This window comes from Rhincodon typus, unplaced genomic scaffold (genome assembly GCF_021869965.1).
Source record: "Rhincodon typus isolate 14 unplaced genomic scaffold, sRhiTyp1.1 hic_rhity00000051, whole genome shotgun sequence".
Taxonomy (NCBI): Eukaryota; Metazoa; Chordata; class Chondrichthyes; order Orectolobiformes; family Rhincodontidae; genus Rhincodon; species Rhincodon typus.
The window spans coordinates 1,055,982-1,077,216 of NW_025965689.1; the positions used below are offsets into that span (position 1 = coordinate 1,055,982).

The following is a 21,235-nucleotide window of genomic DNA, read 5'->3' on the forward strand; positions in this document are numbered from 1 at the left end:
GGGGCAGGAGCAGGCGGAGACAATGGGTCGACCAGGGCATTCAGGTTTGTGGATTTTGGGAAGGAGATAGAAGCGGGCAGTGCGAGGTTGGGGAACGATGAGGTTGGAGGCCGTGGGTGGGAGGTCACCTGAGGTGATGAGGTTGTGGATGGTTTGGGAGATGATGGTTTGGTGCTCAGGGGTGGGGTCATGATCAAGGGGGCGGTAGGAGGAGGTGTCGGAGAGTTGGCGTCCGGCCTCGGCGATGTAGAGGTCAGTGCGCAGCATCTTCGGGTAGCATCTGAGATGGAGTTGTGCAATTATTACTCAGTTTCTGAATCTGACTCAATTGGTATCGAATTATATATTTAAAAAAAAAAAGCCTCAGACAAGGAGCAGCTCGATGTGACTTGTGTTTGAATTGATGGCTTTAAAGAAAAGACAGAATTCTCATGACACAATGTTCTCGTCCAACAGGTTTATTTAAGATCATAAGCTTTTGGAGTTCTGCTCCTTTGACAGGTGAAGTTAAAGAAAAGAAACATCCTAATAACTGTTAACTGAATATATGTTAATCTGTTTGAGATTGTCAAACTTGGCTGATGTTGATTTACAGGAGATATCGCTTTTGTCTTCCTCCAGGAAAATACTTGAAGGACCAAGATGATGTAATATTTCGTCGGTACAAAGCCAAGTGTGAGCAGCTGCTTCTAACTAACAGCAGGTATGTTACTGCGATCAGAATGGAGAATATCCTTTCCACAGTGACAGAGTGGATTGAATCAGACTTGTATTGAGCTCAATTTCCAGGGACGTATCCAAAGATACAACCAACCAAACACAACTGAGGAAAGGCAAGTTTTTTTTGTTTCCATTGTCAATTGACATCATGCTAGTTCCAATTAATCTCATTGATAGCCCATTAACATTCACATCATGTCTGAAATGTTAATGGCTGACTCCTTGTTGAAAGTACTCGAACAGGAACGGAATCAAGTTTACATTTATTAAGGGTATTTTATAATGTCACAAACCAGATAAAGAAAGAATCCTCCTCCCACCCCCTTGATCATGACCCCGCCACTGACCACCAAAACATCACCTCCCAGACCATCCACAACCTCATCACCTCAGGTAATCTCCCACCCACAGCCTCCGACCTCATCGTTCCCCAACCCCGCACCACCCATTTCTGCTTCCTTCCCAAAATCCACAAACCCGACTACCCTAGTTGACCCATTGTCTCTGCGTGACCTTGCCCCACCAAACTTATCTCCAATTATCTCGACTCCATTTTCTCCCCCCTGGTCCAGGAACTCCCCACCTACGTCTGTGACACCACCCATGCCCTCCACCTCCTCCAAAACGTCCGATTCCCTGGTCCTCAAGACCTCATCTTCACCATGGACGTCCAGTCCCTGTATACTTGCAATCCCCATGCAGACGGCCTAAAAGCCCTCCACTTCTTCCATCTCCCGCAGGCCCGACCAGTCCCCCTCCACCGATATCCTTATCCGCTTAGCTGAACTCGTCCTTAACCTAAACATTATCTCCTTCAACTCCTCCCACTTCCTACAGACAAAGGGGGTGGCCATGGGTACACGCATGGGCCCAAGCTATGCCTGCCTCTTTGTAGTATACATGGAACTGCCGCTCTTCTGCAGCCACACTGGCCCCATCCTCTGTTATATCGATGACTGTATCGCCGCCGCCTCGTGCTCCCGTGAGGAGCTCGAACAGTTCATCCACTTTACTAACACCTTCCACCCCAACCTTAAGTTCACCTGGACCATCTCTGATACCTCTCTCTCCTTCCTGGACATCTCTGTTTCCATCTCTGGCAACCACCTGGAAACTGATATCTATTTCAAGCCTACCGACTCCCACAGCAACCTCGAATACACCTCCTCTCACCCACCTTCTTGCAAGAATGCCATCCCATATTCCCAATTCCTTCGCCTCTGCCGCATCTGCTCCCGAGATGAGGCATTCCACTCCCAGACATCGCAGATGTCCTCGTTTTTCAAGGACTGCAATTTCCCCTCCACAGTAGTCAAAAATGCCCTCGACCGCATCTCTCGCATTTCCCGCAACTCATCCCTCACACCCACCCTCCACAATAACAACAAAGACAGAATCCCTCTTGTCCTCGCGTATCACTCCACCAACCTCCGGATTCAACGCATCATCCTCTGCTACTTCCACCACCTACAATCTGACCCCACTACCAAGGACATTTTTCCCTTCCCACCCTTATCTGCCTTCTGGAGGGACAACTCTCTCTGTGACTCCCTCATCCGCTCCACACTCCCCACTAGTCCCACCACCCCGGCACTTTTCCCTGCAACCGCAGGAAGTGCTACACCTGCCCGGACACCTCTTCCCTCATCCCCATCCTAGGCCCCAAGAAAACCTTCCACATTAGCAGATGTGCAGGTAAACATCTGTTTAATGTGGTGTGTTGTATCCACTGTTCCCGTTGTGGCCTCCTCTACATCGGGGAAACCAAGCAGAGGCTTGGAGACCGCTTTGTCGAACACCTACGCTCGCATCGTGACAAATGACTGCACCTCCCAGTCGCAAACCACTTCAACTCCCCCTCCCACTCCTTGGACGACATGTCCATCCCAGGCCTCCTCCAGTGCCACAACGATGCCACCTGAAGGCTGCAGGAACAGCACCTCATATTTCGCTTGGGAACCCTGCAGCCCAATGGTCTCAATGTGGACTTCACATGCTTCAAAATCTCCCCACCCCCAATCTCATCCCAACACGTCCCCATCTCCTTGACCTGTCCATCTTTTCTCCCACCGATCCGCTCCCCCCACCTCACTGACCAACCCCCACCCGCACTTCCTGCCTACGAGCCTCATCCCCACCTCCTTGAACTGTCCGTCTTCCCTCAACTGACCAACCCCCATCCCAACTCCCTACCTACACTTACCTTTACTGGCTCCAGCCCCACCTCCCTGACCTGTCCATCTTCTCTCCACCTATCTGGTCCTTTATCCACCTGCCATCATCGTCTCCTCACCTCTGTCTATTTATTTCAGAGTCCCCTTCCCCTCCCCCATTTCTGAAATAGGGTCCAGTCCCAAAAAGTCAGCTTTCCTGCTCCTCTGATGCTGCCTGGACTGCTGTGTTCATCCAGCTCCACACCTTGTTACTCCCTCAAAGAAAGACATCACGTTGTTACATAGTTTCAACAACCATGTGTGACAAGTAGTGTTACTGACAAGTAGCAAATCATTACTGAGCACATACAGACACGTACACAAACGTGCTGATTGATTGAGACTGAGTCCCAAATATACTCATTGTATCAACACAAAAGATACAAAGACTAACAACAATGTATACCCATACACACTACAGGTAACAGAAGTGAATACATACAAAATGTTTATGGCTTTTTTTAATTTTAGCAGAGGAGTCTACAAGACAGAACAAAGACCTTTCAGCCCATTTAGTTGATAGTAGACAAAAACAAGCACCTGACAATTCTAATTCCATTCAGCCAGCATTCCATTGCAATAAGTGTGTCATGGCAGTATACGATTTGCCAACCCCAACTTTATCACAACATAATTCTCAACTTGTTCACCTTCAGGAATAGAAACCATATTTTCCATCTATCCAGCTTTGTTCTTTTTTCAAAAAAAAAAAAAAAAAAAAAATTTGTTTAACTTTGTTTCCAAATTCACTTTAGTTTTCTACAGTGTCACTTGCCCCTCCCAATGAAATATTGCAAAAAAGCAAGAAAATAGAATGCAATTTCTTCACATTAATGATATAATCACCATTTAAAGCAATGAAGAATGATCCATTTAACTAAATCTTGTAATTGTTAAATTTTATCATCTATTAGCAAAAAGAGTTCAACCATGTTCAATAAGTTTAAATCTTCTCCACTGTAAGACAGAAAATACAAGTCCTTTTGCTTTCCTCATCCCCACCACAGAGCATCATAAAAGTATTGCTGATGGCTTGCACCATTACACCACAGAGCAGGGTTATGTGATATCCATGATAGAATAATTAAGTGAATTAGCCAATACTCTTTCCTGCAGAAGGAACATTGTGGTCATTCAGCTGAATACAGTTGATTTGTTCATTGCCCTTTCTCTTAGACTCTAACAAAGGAAGTCACATCTATCCATTCCTCAGCATTATTTGCAAAATTATGTTACTATGCACGAGAAAAGCTGATGACATCCTGAAGAACAGCCCTTGATGTAATTTCGCCCAGTTAGACTCTGCACTGTTGGAGTTACAAAACCCTTTGCTTTTACATTACACAAAAAAATGCATGGAGCAAAAACTGACAGGTACGGGTTGATAACTGCACTCATACATTCTCAAAGCAGAAACTGACAGGCATGGATTGATAACTAAATTCACAGATTCTCAAAGCAGCAGCTGGCATGTACAAATTGATAACTATACTCAGATATTCACAGAGCAGAAACATACAGAGAAAGATTGATATCTGTACTCTTATTCATGTTGTAGAAACGTATATGTACATATTGCTAACTACACTCATAAACACATACATCAGAAACTGACAAGGAGAAATTGCTATTTATATTTCTATACCAGAGCTGGTGAGTCCAAATTGCTAAGCACATTCACACATTCACAGCACACTCACTGGCTGATAGGGAAAGATTGATAAATGCCCTGAAATAGTCACGTAGCAGAGATTGCCAGTTACAGATTAATAACTGCACACTCAGATACACAGAGCTGAAACTGACAGGGACTGACCGGTAAATAGACTCAGACGTTCACATGGTAGTTACTGACAGAGAAAGTTTGATAACAAATCTATCCACATAGCAAAAACCGACAGGAACAGATTAATAATAGAACTCCCAGTTTCACATTGTTTAAATTGACAGGTACAGTTTTATCACTAATCTGACATTTTCACAGAGTAGAATCTGACAAGTACAGATCGATGTCTAAACTCAGATTGACAAGCAAATACAAACGGGTACAGAAATGACAACTACACTCACGCATTGACCATCAGAAACTGAAGGTATAGATGCACAACTATACTCATTCACATGGCAATAACAGAGAGCTACAGCTTGATAACTACAGTCATCCACCTGCATTACAGTAACTGTCAGGGACAGATTGATGACACTCACACATTCATATGACAGAAACTGACAGGTACTGATTAATAACTAAACCCACACATGGAAATAGCAGAAACTGACAGAGACCGATAATTATACTCTCATTATCATTGCAGAAACTGAGATTTATAACTGCACTCTCACATTCACATAACAGAGACTGAGAGTACAGATTTGATAACCATAGTCGCACATTTATATTGCAATAAGTGACCGGGATGGAATGATCCTATCTATGAAATATTATAAGAAAGCAAGAAAACAATGTCATTTGTTCAAATTATCAACACAGCTTCCCACAAAATCCTGATATCCTGAAAATCTACAAAAACTAGATCAGGTCCTGGTGATTTAGCCACCTTTTATGTTTTTTTACCACCTCTAACACCTCCTGTTATGTCATGTGGACTGTTTTCAAGACATCCATATTTATTTCCCCAAGTTCCCTCTCCTCCACAAGGACGGAATGATAACTAAACTCTTATTCAAATAAGAGAAACAGATGGGGAGAGAATGATAATTACTCACATTCGCAAACCTGAAACTGACCAGTGCAGATGAATAACTACACTCAGATTTACAGAGCAGAAGTTGATGGTGACAGCATGATAACTGCTCTCACATACTCACAGAGCAGAATCTGATGGTACATGTTCATAACAGAACTCTTACATTCACCTTGCAGAAACTGACAGGTACAGATTAATAACTGCGCTCTCAGATTGACAAAGCAGAAACTGACAGGAACAATTTGATAAATACACTCGCATAGCAGAAATGACAGATACAGATCAACTCTCTCATATTGACATTGTAAACAAAGAAAAATTAGTCCAAATTAATAACTGCAGTCATATACTGTCATTGCAGAAATTGACAGGTACAGGATGATAACTTTCATCACATTAAAAAAAAGAGACTGGCAGAGACAGATTGATAACTGCATTCCCACATGTTTCCTTTTTTTTTTCATTCATGGGAAGTGTGTGTCACTGACTATCCCTAATTGTGCACAGAAGGCAGTTAAGTGCCAACCACATTGCTGTGGGTCTGGAATCACATGTCGGCCAGACCAGGTAAGGATGGCAGATTTTGTTCCCAAAAGGACATTAGAGGACCAGATTTTTTTCGTGGAAAATTGGCAGTAAACTCTTATTTTTAGTTTATTGTTGAATTAAAATTCCACCATCTGCCATGATGGGATTTGAACCGGGGTCCACAGAACAATATCTGACTCTCTGGATTAATAATCCAGCAATAATACCATTAGACTATTGCCTTTTCTATTCACATTCACACAGCTGATCCTGACAGTTATGGATTAGTAACTACACGCTCAAATGCATGGAGCTAAAAGTGACAGAATATATTGATAACTGCACTCTTATATTAACAGAAGGGTTGCTGACAGGAATGGATTGATAACTGTATGCACAAATTCATATTGCAAAAATTGGCATGTACAAATTGATGAATGCACTCACACATTAGCAAACCAGAAACTGATGGGCAGAGGGTAATAACTAATGAATTAATAATTAATCATTCACAGAGCAGAAACTGACAGGTCTCGTCTGATAATTACACAAGAATATTCACTGGGGAGAAACTGACAAGGTCCAGATTGATAATGACAATCATATTCACACAACAGAAACTGGTTGGTACACATTGATAAGCATACTCTCTCAATTACAGAACAGAAACTGACAGTCAGACTGATAACTACATTTTCATATCCATGTGTCTGAAAATGACAGGTACGATTTAATGAATATGGTTGCATTTTTACAAACAGAAACACTCCGGGGTCATGTTAATAACTGCACCCAAACATTCACATCTCAGGAACTGACAGGTCAAGATGAGAAACCAAGCTCAAATATTGACATAGCGGAAACTGAGAGGCATAGATTGATGCCTGCACTCTGACATTCAGATAGCAGAAAACGACAGGCACAGATGGATAAGTATACTCACCTTGCAGACACTGATACGAACATTCCCACATCACAAACTAACAGGTAAAGACTTAGAACGACATTCTCATATTCACAAAGGAAAGAAAAACTGTCAAGTACAGTTTGATAACTACACTCAAATAATCACAGAGCAGAATCTCACAGGTACATGTTGATAACTACTCTCTCACATTCACCTTGCAGAAATTGACAGATACAGATGGATAACTACACTGACACATGCACAGCTCAAACTGACAGGAACAGGTTGACAACTACACTCATTCGTTCATGTGGTAGAAACTGACAGCTACAGATGATAACCACCACTCTCATATTCACAGAGCAGAAACTGACAGGTTTACAAGTTGATAATCACATTCACATACTCACAACACACATACTGATAAGGAATGATTGACAAATTCACCAAGCAGAAACTGACTGGTACATAATGATAACTACATTTATGTATTCATAAAGCTGAATCAGACAGGTACAGTTTGATAACTAAACTCATTGAAATAGCAGAAACTGAAAGTTAGAGACTGACAGCAACACTCTCAATCTCATAGCTGAAACTGCTAGGTGTTGGTTGATATCTACACTGAAATTCACATCGCAAAAAGTGGCAGGTACAGATTAATTCCTTTCTTAGATATATAGAGGAGACACTGACAGGGACAGGTTTGGAATTACACTCTCGTAGTCACATAATAAACTCACAGGAACAAATGGATAATAACACTCCCACATCGCATAGCATAAAATCACAGATACAGTTTGATATTTACACTCAATTTCACACAGCAGAATTTGACAGGTACAGATAACTGCACTCATTTACTGACTTAGCAGAAACTGACGGGCATAGATTCAAACTTGCGCTCATGTATTCACATTGCAGAAACTGACGGGTGCACTCTCGTATGCAGTGAAAATTTCCTGACAAAATTTGAATATGTTCTCCATCTCTAAAACTTATCCAAAATTTGATAAAGACGTTGAAATATTCACAGGGCAGAATAACACATGTATATACTGATAATAACACTCTCGCATTCACCGAGCAGAAATTAACAGGGAAAAATTGATAAGTACATCATACATTCATGTTGCAGAGACTGTGAGGAGCAGTTGCTTCCAAAATTCTCATATTCACAGAGCGGAATCGATCAGCGATAGACTAACGATTACACACCCACATTCAGCAAGCAAAACTGACAGGTATAGCTTGGTAACGACATTTACAGATTCACACACAAAAGTCTGATAAGAACAGATCGAAACTAAATTCACAGATAAACTCATAGCAAAAACTGACAGGTACAGAATTATAAATACATTTACACGTTCACAAAACCAAAACCTAACAGTGAAAAAATGATAAACAAACACTCCAATTCAGAGAGCAGAAACTGATGAGGAAAGATTGATAAATACACTCACATGTGCACATCGCTGAGACTGAAGGGAACAGATTGACAAATACACCCACACTCTCAGAGCAGAAACTGACAGCTACAGATTGATAACAACACACGTGTATTCACATGGAAGAAAGTGGCACGGACAGATTGACTGTAGATTGATAACCACAGTCAAACTTTCTCATTGCAGCAACTGAGTGGGACATATTGATTGACAATCACTTGTTCACATGACAAAACTGACAGGTGGAGACTGAAAATGACAGTCAAATTCACACAGCAGAATCTGACAGGCATAGATTAATAACTGCACTCACATTCACATTGGCTGAAACTGACAGGTACATATTGATAAATGCATTCCCACATTAACAAACCAGAAACTGACAGGTACAGATTAATACTGACACTCTCAGATGAACAGAGCAAACTGACAGGGACAGGCTGGTAAGTAAACTTGGACATTGAAATTGTAGAGACTGACGGGTACATATTAATAACTGTATTTGGATTTCACAGGTAGAGATGGATAACTACATTCAAATATTCATACAGAAAAAGTTGGCTGGTACAAATTGATAACTATATTTACATATCCACAAAATGGAGACTAAGATGACAAATTGATCAATACATTGACATTACAGAAACTGACAGTGCTTTAATCTGTGGGGCAATGGGCTGTGTGCAGGAAGGTGGGATTAGAATAGCCATCTGTTTGTCTTTGGGTTGGAATGGACAAGATAGGCCGAACAGCCCTCTTCAGTGCTATATCATTTCAATGGATGTATGGTTCTACATCAATCTGTCCCTGTCAGTCTCTGCTGTGTGAATACATAAGTAATTTAACAAAGGCTTAGATTGTGTGAGTGTAGTTATCATTCACCAAGTAGGAACTGACATGAATAGATCAACAACTAAACTCATATTCACAGACCCACTTGCATTGGGTAGCCCCATTCATGGAACTGCACACCTGTTGGTTAGTTTCTGGACTTCACTCAATTGGTATGGAATTAACAAAAAGAAAAGTCACCAGACAGGGAGCAGCTTAGAGCAAGAGTGGAATCAGACACACAATTCTGTTCAAATTCCTGGCTTGAAATAAAATATTGTAATGATTATTAACTAAACATTGCATTGATCAGTTAAATATTATCAAACTTGGCTGATGTTGATTTACAGGAGGTTTTCCTTCTGTCTTTCTCCAGGCAAATACTTGAAGGACGAAGAGAAAGTGATATTCCCTCAGTCCAAAGCCAAGTGTGACCAGCTGCTTCTAAGAAACAGAAGGTATTTTACCGCTGTCAGAGCAGAGAACATCCTTCCCACAGGCACAGAGCAGATTGAGTCAGACATACATTGAAGTCAATTTCCAGCGAGATATGCTCAAACAACACAGAGGAAATACAAGTTTTTTTTTTTCACCATTCACAATGCACACCTGCCCAGTTTGAACAAATTTCAGCATTTCAAGTTTGGCAAAGATCTGCAGCTCGGGTAGTTGCTGGGATAATGTTGCTGACTTGCTCGCTGAGCTGGCTTGTTTTTGTTCAGACGTTTTCATCACCATGCTCGATGACATCATCAGTGGAGCCTCTGATGAAGTGATGTGTTCTACTCCGCGTGGAATTTATACCGTCTGGTCTGTTATGGTGAGTACTGTTATTTCTGGTTTTGATCTGTATGAGTTTATATATGGGGTCCGATTCTATATGTTTGTTGATTGAAATATGGATGGAAAACCATGCCTCTAGGAATTCCCATGGGTGTCTATGTTTGGCTTGGGCTACTATAGTTATTTTGTCCCAGTTGACCTGATGGCCTTCATTGTCTGAATATACAATACATTCAGACAATGAAGGCCATCCGTTGAAATGGGACAAAGTAACCATATAAAAACTGAAAGAACTGTGGATGCTGTAAATCAGGAACAAAAACAAAGTTGCTGGAAAAGCTCATCAGTAACTGGTTCTGAGGAAGGGTCACTGGACCCGAAAGGTTAACTCTGTTTTTTCCTTACAGATTCTGCCAGACCAGCTGAGTTTTTCCAGCAACTTTGTTTTTGTTGGACAAAGTAACCATAGTAGCCCAAGCTCAACATAGACATTCACAGAAATCCCTAGCGGCATGGTTCTCCACACAAACATATAGAATTGGACCCCATATATAAACCCATACAGATCAAAACTGAAATGACAGTACTCACCATAATGGACCAGACAGTATAGATTCCACGCAGAATAGAACAACATCGCTTCATCGAAGGCTCCACTGATGATATCACCTAGCATGGTGATGCAACGTGTGAACAAAAATAAGCCAGCTTGGTGACCAAGTCAACGTCACATTTCAGCATTCATAGCCCATTGACATTTACACCAGTCTTGAAGATGGATGGACCGAATACTCATCCCAAATATACACTCAGGAACTGAATCTAAGCTGCATTAAATCATCCTAATAACAACTACCACATAACAAATCGCATTCTCACTGAGAATATTACTGGCTGCCAGAGATTTAAGCCACGTTATCAAATCGAAACTGACAAGTATGTATTGATAGCTCTGCTCATTCATTCACATTGCAGAAACAGGCAAAAACAGATTGATGATGACACTCACATATTGACATAGCAAAACTAACAGGTAAAGTTTGCTTAAAAACATTCACAAATTCACATTATAAAAAGGGATATGTACACATTAATAACTGTGCTCATATATCAAACTAACAGGACCTGACATAGCCACATCATAGAAACACAGAAGAACAGATTGATAATAACACTCCCAGATTCACAGCATAACCTGACAGGTCCAATTTTATAACTGCATTCAAATATCCACAGATTTTAGAAAAAAACTGTCAGGTGCCGTATGATAACTGGACTCCACTTTTCACAAGCAGATTCTCACAGGTACATATTGATTACAAACTTCACACATCCATGCAGCAGAAACTGGCAGGGACATGTTGATAACTAGTCACACCACTAATATTGTGGTAATACTGATTGATAGATTCATGACACTCAGATGTTCACATGACAGAAACTGCCAAATAACTACATTTTCATTCACATTGCACTGACCAACAAAAACAGGTTAATAACTACAATTTTCGATATCAGAAAGTATGAGGTACAAATGAATAACTGTGCTGCAACATTCACCTAGCAGAAACTGGCATTGCAGATCAGTAACTGAACTCAAATGTTGAAATAGCAGAACCTGTCAGGTAGAGACTGAAAGTGCTGAAATAAAAACTGACTGGTACAGATTGATAAATAAAATCACATTCAAATTTCAGAAACTGGCAGGAACAGATTGGTAAATATGCTCACACATTCACACAACAATAACTGTCCTAGAAAGATGAGTAAGCACACTCGTATTCACAATGCAGAAATTGATAAGAGCAAATTGATAATTACACACCCGGTTTCACAGCAAGTTAACTGACAGGTACAGTTTTGATAACGATATTCACATGTTCAGACAAGAAACTGACAGGCATGTATTGACACTCACATATGCACCTAGCAGAAATTGACAGGTCCAGATCAATCTGGACATAACAGAAACTAAGAGGACCAGGTTAATAACTACAGTCACACTCTTGAATTGTACTAACTGACAGGGACACGTTAATGACAACAATTACATTTTCACGTGATAGAAACGGACAGGTACAGATAATAAATACATTTCCATATTCCCAATGCAGAAACAGAGAGAGGCTGTGAAATGAACAGAAACATATGGATAACTAAACTCTCATTCACAGCAGAAATTGGTAAATACACGCACACACGTACATAGCAAAGACCTGATAGCGACAGATTGATAACTACAATTACACATTCACACAGGAGAGAGCTTCGGGGATAGACTGATAATTACACAAGCATAATCACTGGAGGAACTGATTGGTACAGATTGATCACTACACACTCACATTCGGTCAGCAGAAACTGATGGACAGATTGTGAGGGAGTAATAATCATTCATCGAGTGGAAGCTGAAATGGCAGATCGATAACTGCACTCCCATTTTTACACAGCCAATAATGAGAAATAAAACTAACCCTTCGTCAACCTGAAATTCTGAACAACACAATATCATTCACACTGTAATCAGGGACTCATTGATAGTGATAAAACAAAAAAAATCTACACACAAGAGATTGTCACAATTAAAATTTGCAAAAGGTACTGTGTTCAAAATATTCTTAAATGACAATAATCAGTGTAAATACAACTGACATGTTGACAAATAAAGTTCAGAGAAAATCCATGAAAAACAATTATTGCTGGAAACTGAAATGCACAAAATAACATCCGCACTAATTAAGTGCAAAGGAAGATTCCAGGAACTGAAATGTAGGCAGAAAGCTGCTGACACTGATTGAAGAGCCCAAAGGATAGAGAGTAATATTTGTGTAATCAGCAGAAAGCGAAAGGCACGGGTCACAGTACATCAGTTCTCTTTTGTCATCGAGGTAATCCGAGTAAAACTGATACCGACAGACGCTGGCAGGTATTCTGAGGAAAGTATCAATAGTTTGGGCCTATACTCATTGGAGATTTAAAGAAGGACGTCAAACCTTTCGAGGAAACGAAAACTGAAGGGTGTTGACGAAGCAGATGCTGGTATAATGTCCTTAAACTTCAGAGAATGTAGTACAAGAAACACGAGCAAGAGAGAACATTCCCTAACTCCCATGTTCATCAAGCACGATGCAATTGTCAGTGGTTCCATCATTTCCAGGAGTGAAACACACCACTGTCAGATTTCAGTGCATTTTGTCACTTGACAACTAACGTGATGACATTTTTAAACGGAGGAGAAAAGAAAACCATTATCAAAAGATGTAGAATAAATCGCGATTAGGATCTCACGATTTAGAGAAAGCTCAGAGTTTGATCCGTGTACAAAATTTCGATTTGCGTTTGAAATTTCATTGCAGATCCTGGCAGATCCACGTCGTGTCCCACACTAACCAATCACAGAAAGGCTAATCAGAGATAGTAGGAACTGCAGATGCTGGAGAATCCGAGACAACAAGGTGCAGGGCTGGATGAACACAGCAGGCCAAGCAGCATCATAGGAGCAGAGAGGCTGACGTTTCGGGCCTGGACCCTTCATCAGAAAAGGGGGAGGGGAAGGGGGTACTGAAATAAATAGGGAGAGAGTGGGAGGCGGATAGAAGAGGGATAGAGGAGAGGATAGGTGGAGAGGAAACAAACAGGTCGAAGAGGCGGGGATGGGGCCAGGAAAGGTGAGTGTCGGTCGGGAGTTAGGAAGGGGATAGGTCAGTCCAGGGAGGACGGACAGGTCAAGGGGGCGGGATGAGGTTGGTCGGTAGGAGATGGAGGTGCGGCTTGAGGTGGGAGGAGGGGATAGGTGGGAGGAAGAACAGGTTAGGGAGGCAGGGACGAGCTGGACTGGTTTTGGGATGCGGTGGGGGGAGGGGAGATTTTGAAACTTGTGAAATCCACATTGATACCATTGGGCTGCAGGGTTCCCAAGCGGAATATGAGTTGATGTTCCTGCAACCTTCGGGTGGCATCGTTGTGGCCACATCAAGCAGATGTTCACCTGCACATCTGCCAATGTGGTATACTGCATCCGCTGTACCCGGTGTGGCTTCCTCTACATCGGGGAAACCAAGCGGAGACTCGGGGACCGCTTTGCAGAACACCTACGCTCGGTTCGCAACAAACAACTGCACCTCCCAGTCGCGAACCATTTCAACTCCCCCTCCCATTCCTCAGACGACATGTCCATCCTGGGCCTCCTGCAGTGCCACAACGAGTATTCGTGCATTCTATTGTGTTAATCTTCCTACTTTTTGGTACATATTGGCGGGCTTTTCAAATCAGAAAGAAAGCGTTTGATGATTTGGCGCCGGTATTTTCCGGCCTCCTCTCCGCGCCCTCTCCGGATTGGTGAGTGAAGCAGATATCTGATTGGGAGTTGAAACGACATTAGGAGAAGCTAAACAATGTGGCCAATCAGCAATGACTGCACCCCCATTCCTCCCGAAAGTATAAGAGACCGGAATGTGGGCGCATTGCATCATTGTGTGTGAAAGTGGTTGTAAGATTTTGGTTATGTCCGGGAGAGGAAAGGGCGCTGGTGGGAAAGCTCGTTCCAAAGCGCAGTCCTGGTCGTCCCGGGCTGGCCTGCAGTTCCCGGTAGGCCGTATTCACAGGCTCCTGAGAAAGGGTAACTATGCTGAGCGTGTGGGTACCGGAGCGCCGGTCTATCTGGCTGCGGTACTTGAGTATCTGACGGCTGAAATCCTCGAGCTGGCCGGTAATGCGGCCCGGGACAACAAGAAGACCCGCATCATCCCTCGGCACCTCCAGCTGGCCGTGCGCAACGACGAGGAGCTCAACAAGCTGTTGGGAGGAGTGACCATCGCTCAGGGTGAGGTGCTGCCTAATATCCAGGCTGTGCTGCTGCCCAAGAAAACCGCCGCTGGGGGTGCCACTAAAAAGTGAAGAGACAGTTATTTCGTCTGATAACCCAAAGACTCTTTTAAGAGCCACCCACAACATCAGTGAAAAGCAGCTAGACCATCCCCTCTGTCGGAATGTCTTTTTCTGCTTTAATTATTTGATGTTCGTTTCAGTCCCTTTGCTATTTGATACTCTTAGTGTCACTGTGTGTATGATCTAACATGAAATCTTTACCAACAAGCTGCAGTCAGTCACGTTCACGGAACAGCTGAAACGCATGGAGAGTGCGACGTTTATCACGAATTTATAATGAATCGCAATTGTAATAGCGTTCGGATTGCATTATTTGTTATTGCTCTGTAACTGCCTGTGACTTTAATCATCGTCATATGAATGCATCTCAGTGCCTCGCTCACAACCAGTTTCATATTTCCTGTAACTGCATTTGAGAAGAGCTAAAATGACCCAATCCATCAAGTAGTAAGTACGAGATAACAGTATGGAGCTGGTGGATCACAGTAGACCAGGCAGCAGAAAAGTTGACTTTTCGGGTCAGGACCCTTTTTCTGAAAAAGTCAACTTTCCTGCTTCTCTGCTGCCTGGCCTGTTGTGTTCCTCGAGCTCCATATTGTGTTATCTCAACATCCTGGTAAATCTTTTCTGAAGCTCCTCCAGTGCAATAATATCCTTCCCTAATAGGGTGACCAGAACCTGATATAGTGCTTCAGTAAAAGTCTCAATGTCCTGTATTCAAAAGGAGTGAGTAATGAAGCCAGGTGCCACGTGGTCTACAGCTGATGCAAACTTCAAAGAACTATATACTTGACCCATTAGTTCTCTCTGTTCTCCAACACTATCCAAGGCCCTACGTGTATCTGTACAAGACCTGCCGCTCTGTTTTTCAAAAATGCAATGCCTCAGTTCCTCCATCTGCCCGTCCTCAAGCCATTGACCCAATTGATCACGATCTCGTTGTAGTCTTCGATAACCGTCTTCACTGTCAACTGTCCACTATGCCACTAATTTTGGTGACATCTTCAAAATTACTACCCATGCCTTCTCAATTCTCATCTAAATCATTTATTTAAAAGATAAACAAAAGTGGACCCAACACAAGATGGAGTGGAACACTACTAGTAACAGGCATCCGGTCCAAAAAGCAACTGCCAAGCCGTCTCCATCTCCTGCCATCAAGCCAGTTTTGTATCCAATTTCCAGCCTCACCCCAAGTCCCATGTAATCTTACCCTATTATTTCATCTGCCATGAAGAACATTGTCAAAGACTTTGTGAAGGAGCTTCCCCCCTCTTCCCCCACCCCCAAACCCTGGCTAGAAACAAATACTCAGGGCACAGACCGGATTCAGGCAAGTGGAAGATGTTTATTCAAGAAGAAACCAGTTAATGCAGGGAGAGGGCCAAAGGATCTTCCACAAATCTGTTCTCGATGTGAGAAAGCATTTTTCCCTTAATCTACAGCTCAGATCGGAAGAGAGATTAATGACACACTTTGATTTTGCAAGGAATTACAGCATTTTTATACACTACATGTTACAATAATCAAATGCAAAGTAGTCACTGTCCTTCACCTTAATCCAAACACCTCACCCCATGGGACACTGAATCAATCATGGTCATAGGAACAGCATAGGTTCTCATTATGTCATGGTGTTTACGATACATTGTCATCACTGGGCCTTGGGGATCTTTCTATGCATCCTATTAATTCACATTCTATAAGTTGTTAGCTATACTCCTGGTCTGTCCTAGACTTTATCTCTAAGAGCTGTTTGAATCCTATTATTTGTGGTATGATGTGTGACCCCTTTCTAAAAGGATTGATTAAATTTGATATTTCCCACCATCCTGATATATATATGGCAGTTAGTTTTAAGTAACAGCTACATGATTAGCTCTAATCTTATAACAGTAAATAAAGTGTAAAGTTCTACAGCTACTTTTACCATTAGCACTTTTTCACTAATGAATTGGATCAATCTAGCTTGTTTAGATTGATCCTAAAGCTTATCCTAAAGCTTGTCCTAAAGCTGATTCACTTTCACATGGGTTTAAATGTGTTTTCCTCAACTGCTTGTATTATATTCTGGTTATATATTGAAACCTACTTCTGTGATTATCAAAATAATTCTTTAAATAGAACCTTTTTTGTTCTTAATACTATAGTTTAAAAAGCTAACTGCTATGAATTACCTTTAGCTGTTGTTCTTTTTTGTAGCTGTTTAGGGAGTAAGTCGAAGCTAAGATTTAGACCCCTGATGCTATGTCTCCAGTGGAGCAACATCCTTTCATTGATGAGACTGGAGTCATTTGTCCATTCTTAGGCATCCTCTTATCAAAACTGTCTTGATGCTGCTTGGCCTGCTGTGTTCATCCAGCTCTAAACCTTGTTGTCTCAGATGATGGGTTGCAGGGCCTTTCTACGACCTTGGGCAGATCGCTTCCAAGGTATTAATATGTTTCACTTTAAACGTTAGAGCAGACTGCCCCATTTTGTTTAGTCCTTGTGTGTCTTTGTTCAAACAGGGGCCGCTTTGTTGTATGCAGGTCACCCCTACACTTCATTAAAGTCCAAGTAAACAATGTCTACCACTCTGCTCTCAATCATCTTGGTTACTACCTCAAAAAATTCAATCAATTTTGAGATATAATTTCCCTCACTCAAAACCATGCTGACTATCCCTAACCATTCTTTGAAAACCCCCACCTCCCCCATACATATGAGTCGTATCTTTTGGAAGCACCTCCAACAATGTACCCACCACATATTTCAGACTCTCAGGCCTATACTTACTAAGCTTCTCCTTACATCCCTTCTTGAAAATGAAGGCACATTAGACTACCTCCAGTCATGCCGCACCACATTATAGTTATAGATGGTACAAACATTACTGCAAGGGTTTCTGCAATTTCCTTCTTAACTTCCTACAATATTCTCAATACAGTATATCAGATTCTGGACATTTATTCAACTCTATGCTTTCTAAGACCTCCAACGCTTCCTCTTCTATAATATGAACTGTTTTCAAAATATCAATATTTATTTCCCAAGTTCTCTAGCTTCTATTTCTCTCCCTCAACAATTTTATTTGTGAAATATTTGTTTTCTATTCCTCCTGTCTTCCGAGTTTCCAACTTCAAATAGGTAGCCTTTGTATTAAGAGCTCAACTCTTCCTCTCTAATCACTCGCTTGCTTTTAGTGATCTTGCAGAATCTCTTTGGATTATCCTAAACCTTAACACCAAAGCTATCTTGAATCCCCTCTTTGCTTTCCTGATTTCAGAATGCCCCTACACTCCATAGTGCTCCCTCACTATCACATCAGTAACTAGCCCTGCCATATTACCGATGAAAAGGTCATTTTTTTTCCTCCTGTCTCTACACTCATTTGAACCCAGTTGTCTCTATCTAATACGATTTCTTTTGAATTCCCAATGAGAACCTCAATATCTTTATTAATCCATTGTTCCTTTATCCTGCCAGCTTACCTTTTACTCTAAGACGATCATATTAACTCTGAACTTTCATATGACACTTGTGAATGCCTTCCACTTATCAGACATCCCCTTACCTGTGAACATTCTACTACCAATGGGTGGCACAGTGGTTAGCACTTCAGAACGCCAGGGACCCGGGTGCAATTCCAGCCTTGGGCGACTGTCTGTGTGAGAGTTTGCACATTCTCCCCATGTCTGCGTGGGTTTCCTCCAGGTGCTCTGGTTTCCTCCCACGGTCCAAAGATGTGCAGGGTAGGTGGATTGGCCAAGCTAAAATTGCCCATTGTGCCCAGGGATGTTTAGGTTATGTGGGTTAGATAGGGGAATGGTTCTGAGTGGGATGCTTTTGGAGGACGGTGTGGACTTGTTGGGCCAAATTGCTGTTTCCACACTATAGGGATTCTATTGTATGACTTTTGAAAGTTCTTGTCTCATACCATTAATATTTGCCTTACTTCAATTAAAAAATTTAACTTTCAAGGAAGTATTATCTTTTTCATAACTAGTTTAAAGCTAATAAAATTACCATCATAGACCCAAAGTGTTCCTGCATCAATCACTAGCCCTGCCCTATTACTGAAGAAAACGTTTTTTTTTTCCCTGTCTCGACCAAGAATATTTACATGTTAAAGAAAACTTTCTTGAACACAATTAGCAAGTTCTTCACTATCCAAACCTTTGACACTAGTGTAGTCCCACTCAACCTTTGGAAAATTAAAATCACCTATTGCAACATTATTATCCTTACTTATGTCTGAGATGTCTCTACATATATGTTCGTCAATGTCCATCTGACTATTGTGGGGCCTATTAATACAATCTCATCAAGGTGATCATTCCTTTCCTTTTTCTAATTTCAACCCACATATTTTCACTGGACAATTGTGAAGAAATATCTTCAATAGTTACAGCAGTAAGGTGTAAGCTGGAATAAGGGAGGGAGACTTTAAAACTAATGAAAAGACGGTGTCCCTATCAATACATCAATCAGGAAGCACGTTCATGGCATCTAAACACAGCAGAAAGAGACCGTTTGATTGATCGAATCTGAACAAACGTTCCGAAGAACATCTACCAAAGTAGGATTAATGAGCAATGGTTGAATTAGATTATTAAGGTTCGACGTTGAGAATAGAAAAAAAAAATATATTAGATATTGAAAATGAGGTTTAACTGAATCTCTTGAGCAGTATGAAAAGAGTAGGTGCATTCTGAAGAGGGAGATCCGGAGGGCAAAGAGGGGATATGAGATAACGGTAAGAATAATCCGAGGAGATTCTAAAGAAAAATCATTTAAAGCAACACAGTAGCGAGAGAGAGAGAGAAGCCTTTTGTGGAATGAGGAAACAAATTGTGTGAACTACAGATTTTGTAATCTGAAAATCAAATCAACTCGTTAAGTACACTTGCATTCTTCTGTGTAAAACCGCCTCATGGTTTCTACATATTGGCGGGATTTTCAAATTTGTAAGAAAGCGTTTAACGATTTGGCGCCATTTTCCCGCCCTCCTTCTCAGCCATGGTCACAGTTATCAGAAAAAAGAAACAGCAGATGCTGGAATCCAAGGTAAACAAACAGGAGGCTGAAAGTAGAGCTCGAGGAAAGGCCAAGGGAAGCAAAAAGCACAGAGGTTTTGTCGTGAATTTCTAATTTGCATACAGGGATGCCGTACTTCACTTTTGTTGTGACTAATTTAAACCTCAATTTATAATTAAAATACGCTTCTTGAGTTTTAATTGAAATCACACAAATGTATCAGTCCTACGCACTTGTGTGTTTTTTTCAGCCAGATGCAGTTCCTGCAGTTACAGCTGAATTAGCCCGGTGCAATAATGTTAAGATATGGCTATATGACAACGAAACGCACATCATACGTCAGTTCGGCTCTTTTTGGATAGTTGAGTGGCTCTGAAAAGAACCGTTGCGTTTCTCAGGGTTAGTGGGCAGGGCCGGGCACGCTCCGTTTAAGCGCGCTCCTCACGGATCCGGCGGGCCAGCTGGATGTCTTTGGGCATGATAGTGAATCGCTTGGCGTGAATGGCACACAGGTTGGTGTCCTCAAACAACCCCACCAGGTAAGCCTCGCTGGCCTCCTGCAGGGCCATCACGGCCGAGCTCTGGAACCGCAGGTCGGTCTTGAAGTCCTGAGTGATGTCCCGCACCAGGCGCTGGAAGGGCAGTTTGCGGATCAGCAGCTCAGTGGATTTCTAGTAGCGGCGGATCTCCCGCACAGCCACCGTGCCGGGCCTGTAGCGATTAGGCTTCTTCACTCCGCCTGTGGCCGGAGAGTTCTTGCGGGCCGCTTTGGTTGCCAGCTGCTTGCGGGGAGCTTTCCCTCCGATGGATTTACGCGCTGTCTGCTTGGTTCCGGCCATTCTCTACAACACATTTATATGCTGCTACTATCAACGCTGAGCCTGCAGCGGTGCTGCCTATTTAAGGGAATTGAAGAGCCCGCCTTAGAGCTGCGATTGGATACAGTTCCGTCCCTCAACCCACTGAGAAACAGCTGCGGAAGGTACAGAAAAGTCAATAAAATAGTTGTTGGAGTCTGATTGGTTAACTTGAAATGACAGTTTGTCAATTTCAAAAAGCCCGCCGATTTTACTCTCGCAATCCTGAAATTAAGTTAAACATTTAAATGCAAAATAAAATCCAACGACGATAAAATCTGTACTTTGTGGGATTTCTTTTTAAACCTAACTTGCAGTTAACGCGGACAGG

At 42.0% G+C, this 21,235-nt stretch overlaps 2 protein-coding genes across 2 annotated transcripts in view; one reads left to right on the top strand and one right to left on the bottom strand.

Moving 5' to 3' along the window:
- LOC109932462 overlaps positions 1 to 20,886 on the bottom strand; it is a 23,310-nt gene extending 2,424 nt beyond the window's left edge. The window contains 3 exon segments of the mRNA XM_048620989.1: positions 14,609 to 15,026; positions 18,502 to 18,509; positions 20,482 to 20,886. Coding sequence (XP_048476946.1) covers positions 14,609 to 15,026; positions 18,502 to 18,509; positions 20,482 to 20,886 — 831 coding nt within the window.
- LOC109928913 (late histone H2A.2.2-like) lies at positions 14,594 to 16,603 on the top strand. Its single transcript, XM_020528847.2, has one exon. The coding sequence runs from the start codon at positions 14,594 to 14,596 to the stop codon at positions 15,035 to 15,037; it is 444 nt and encodes a 147-aa protein (XP_020384436.2). The 3' UTR covers positions 15,038 to 16,603.
- Positions 20,887 to 21,235: the final 349 nt, after the last annotated feature.

Coding starts and splice junctions, on each gene's coding strand:
- LOC109928913 (XM_020528847.2), top strand. CDS start 14,594: ATGTGGGCGCATTGCATCATTGTGTGTGAAAGTGGTTGTAAGATTTTG.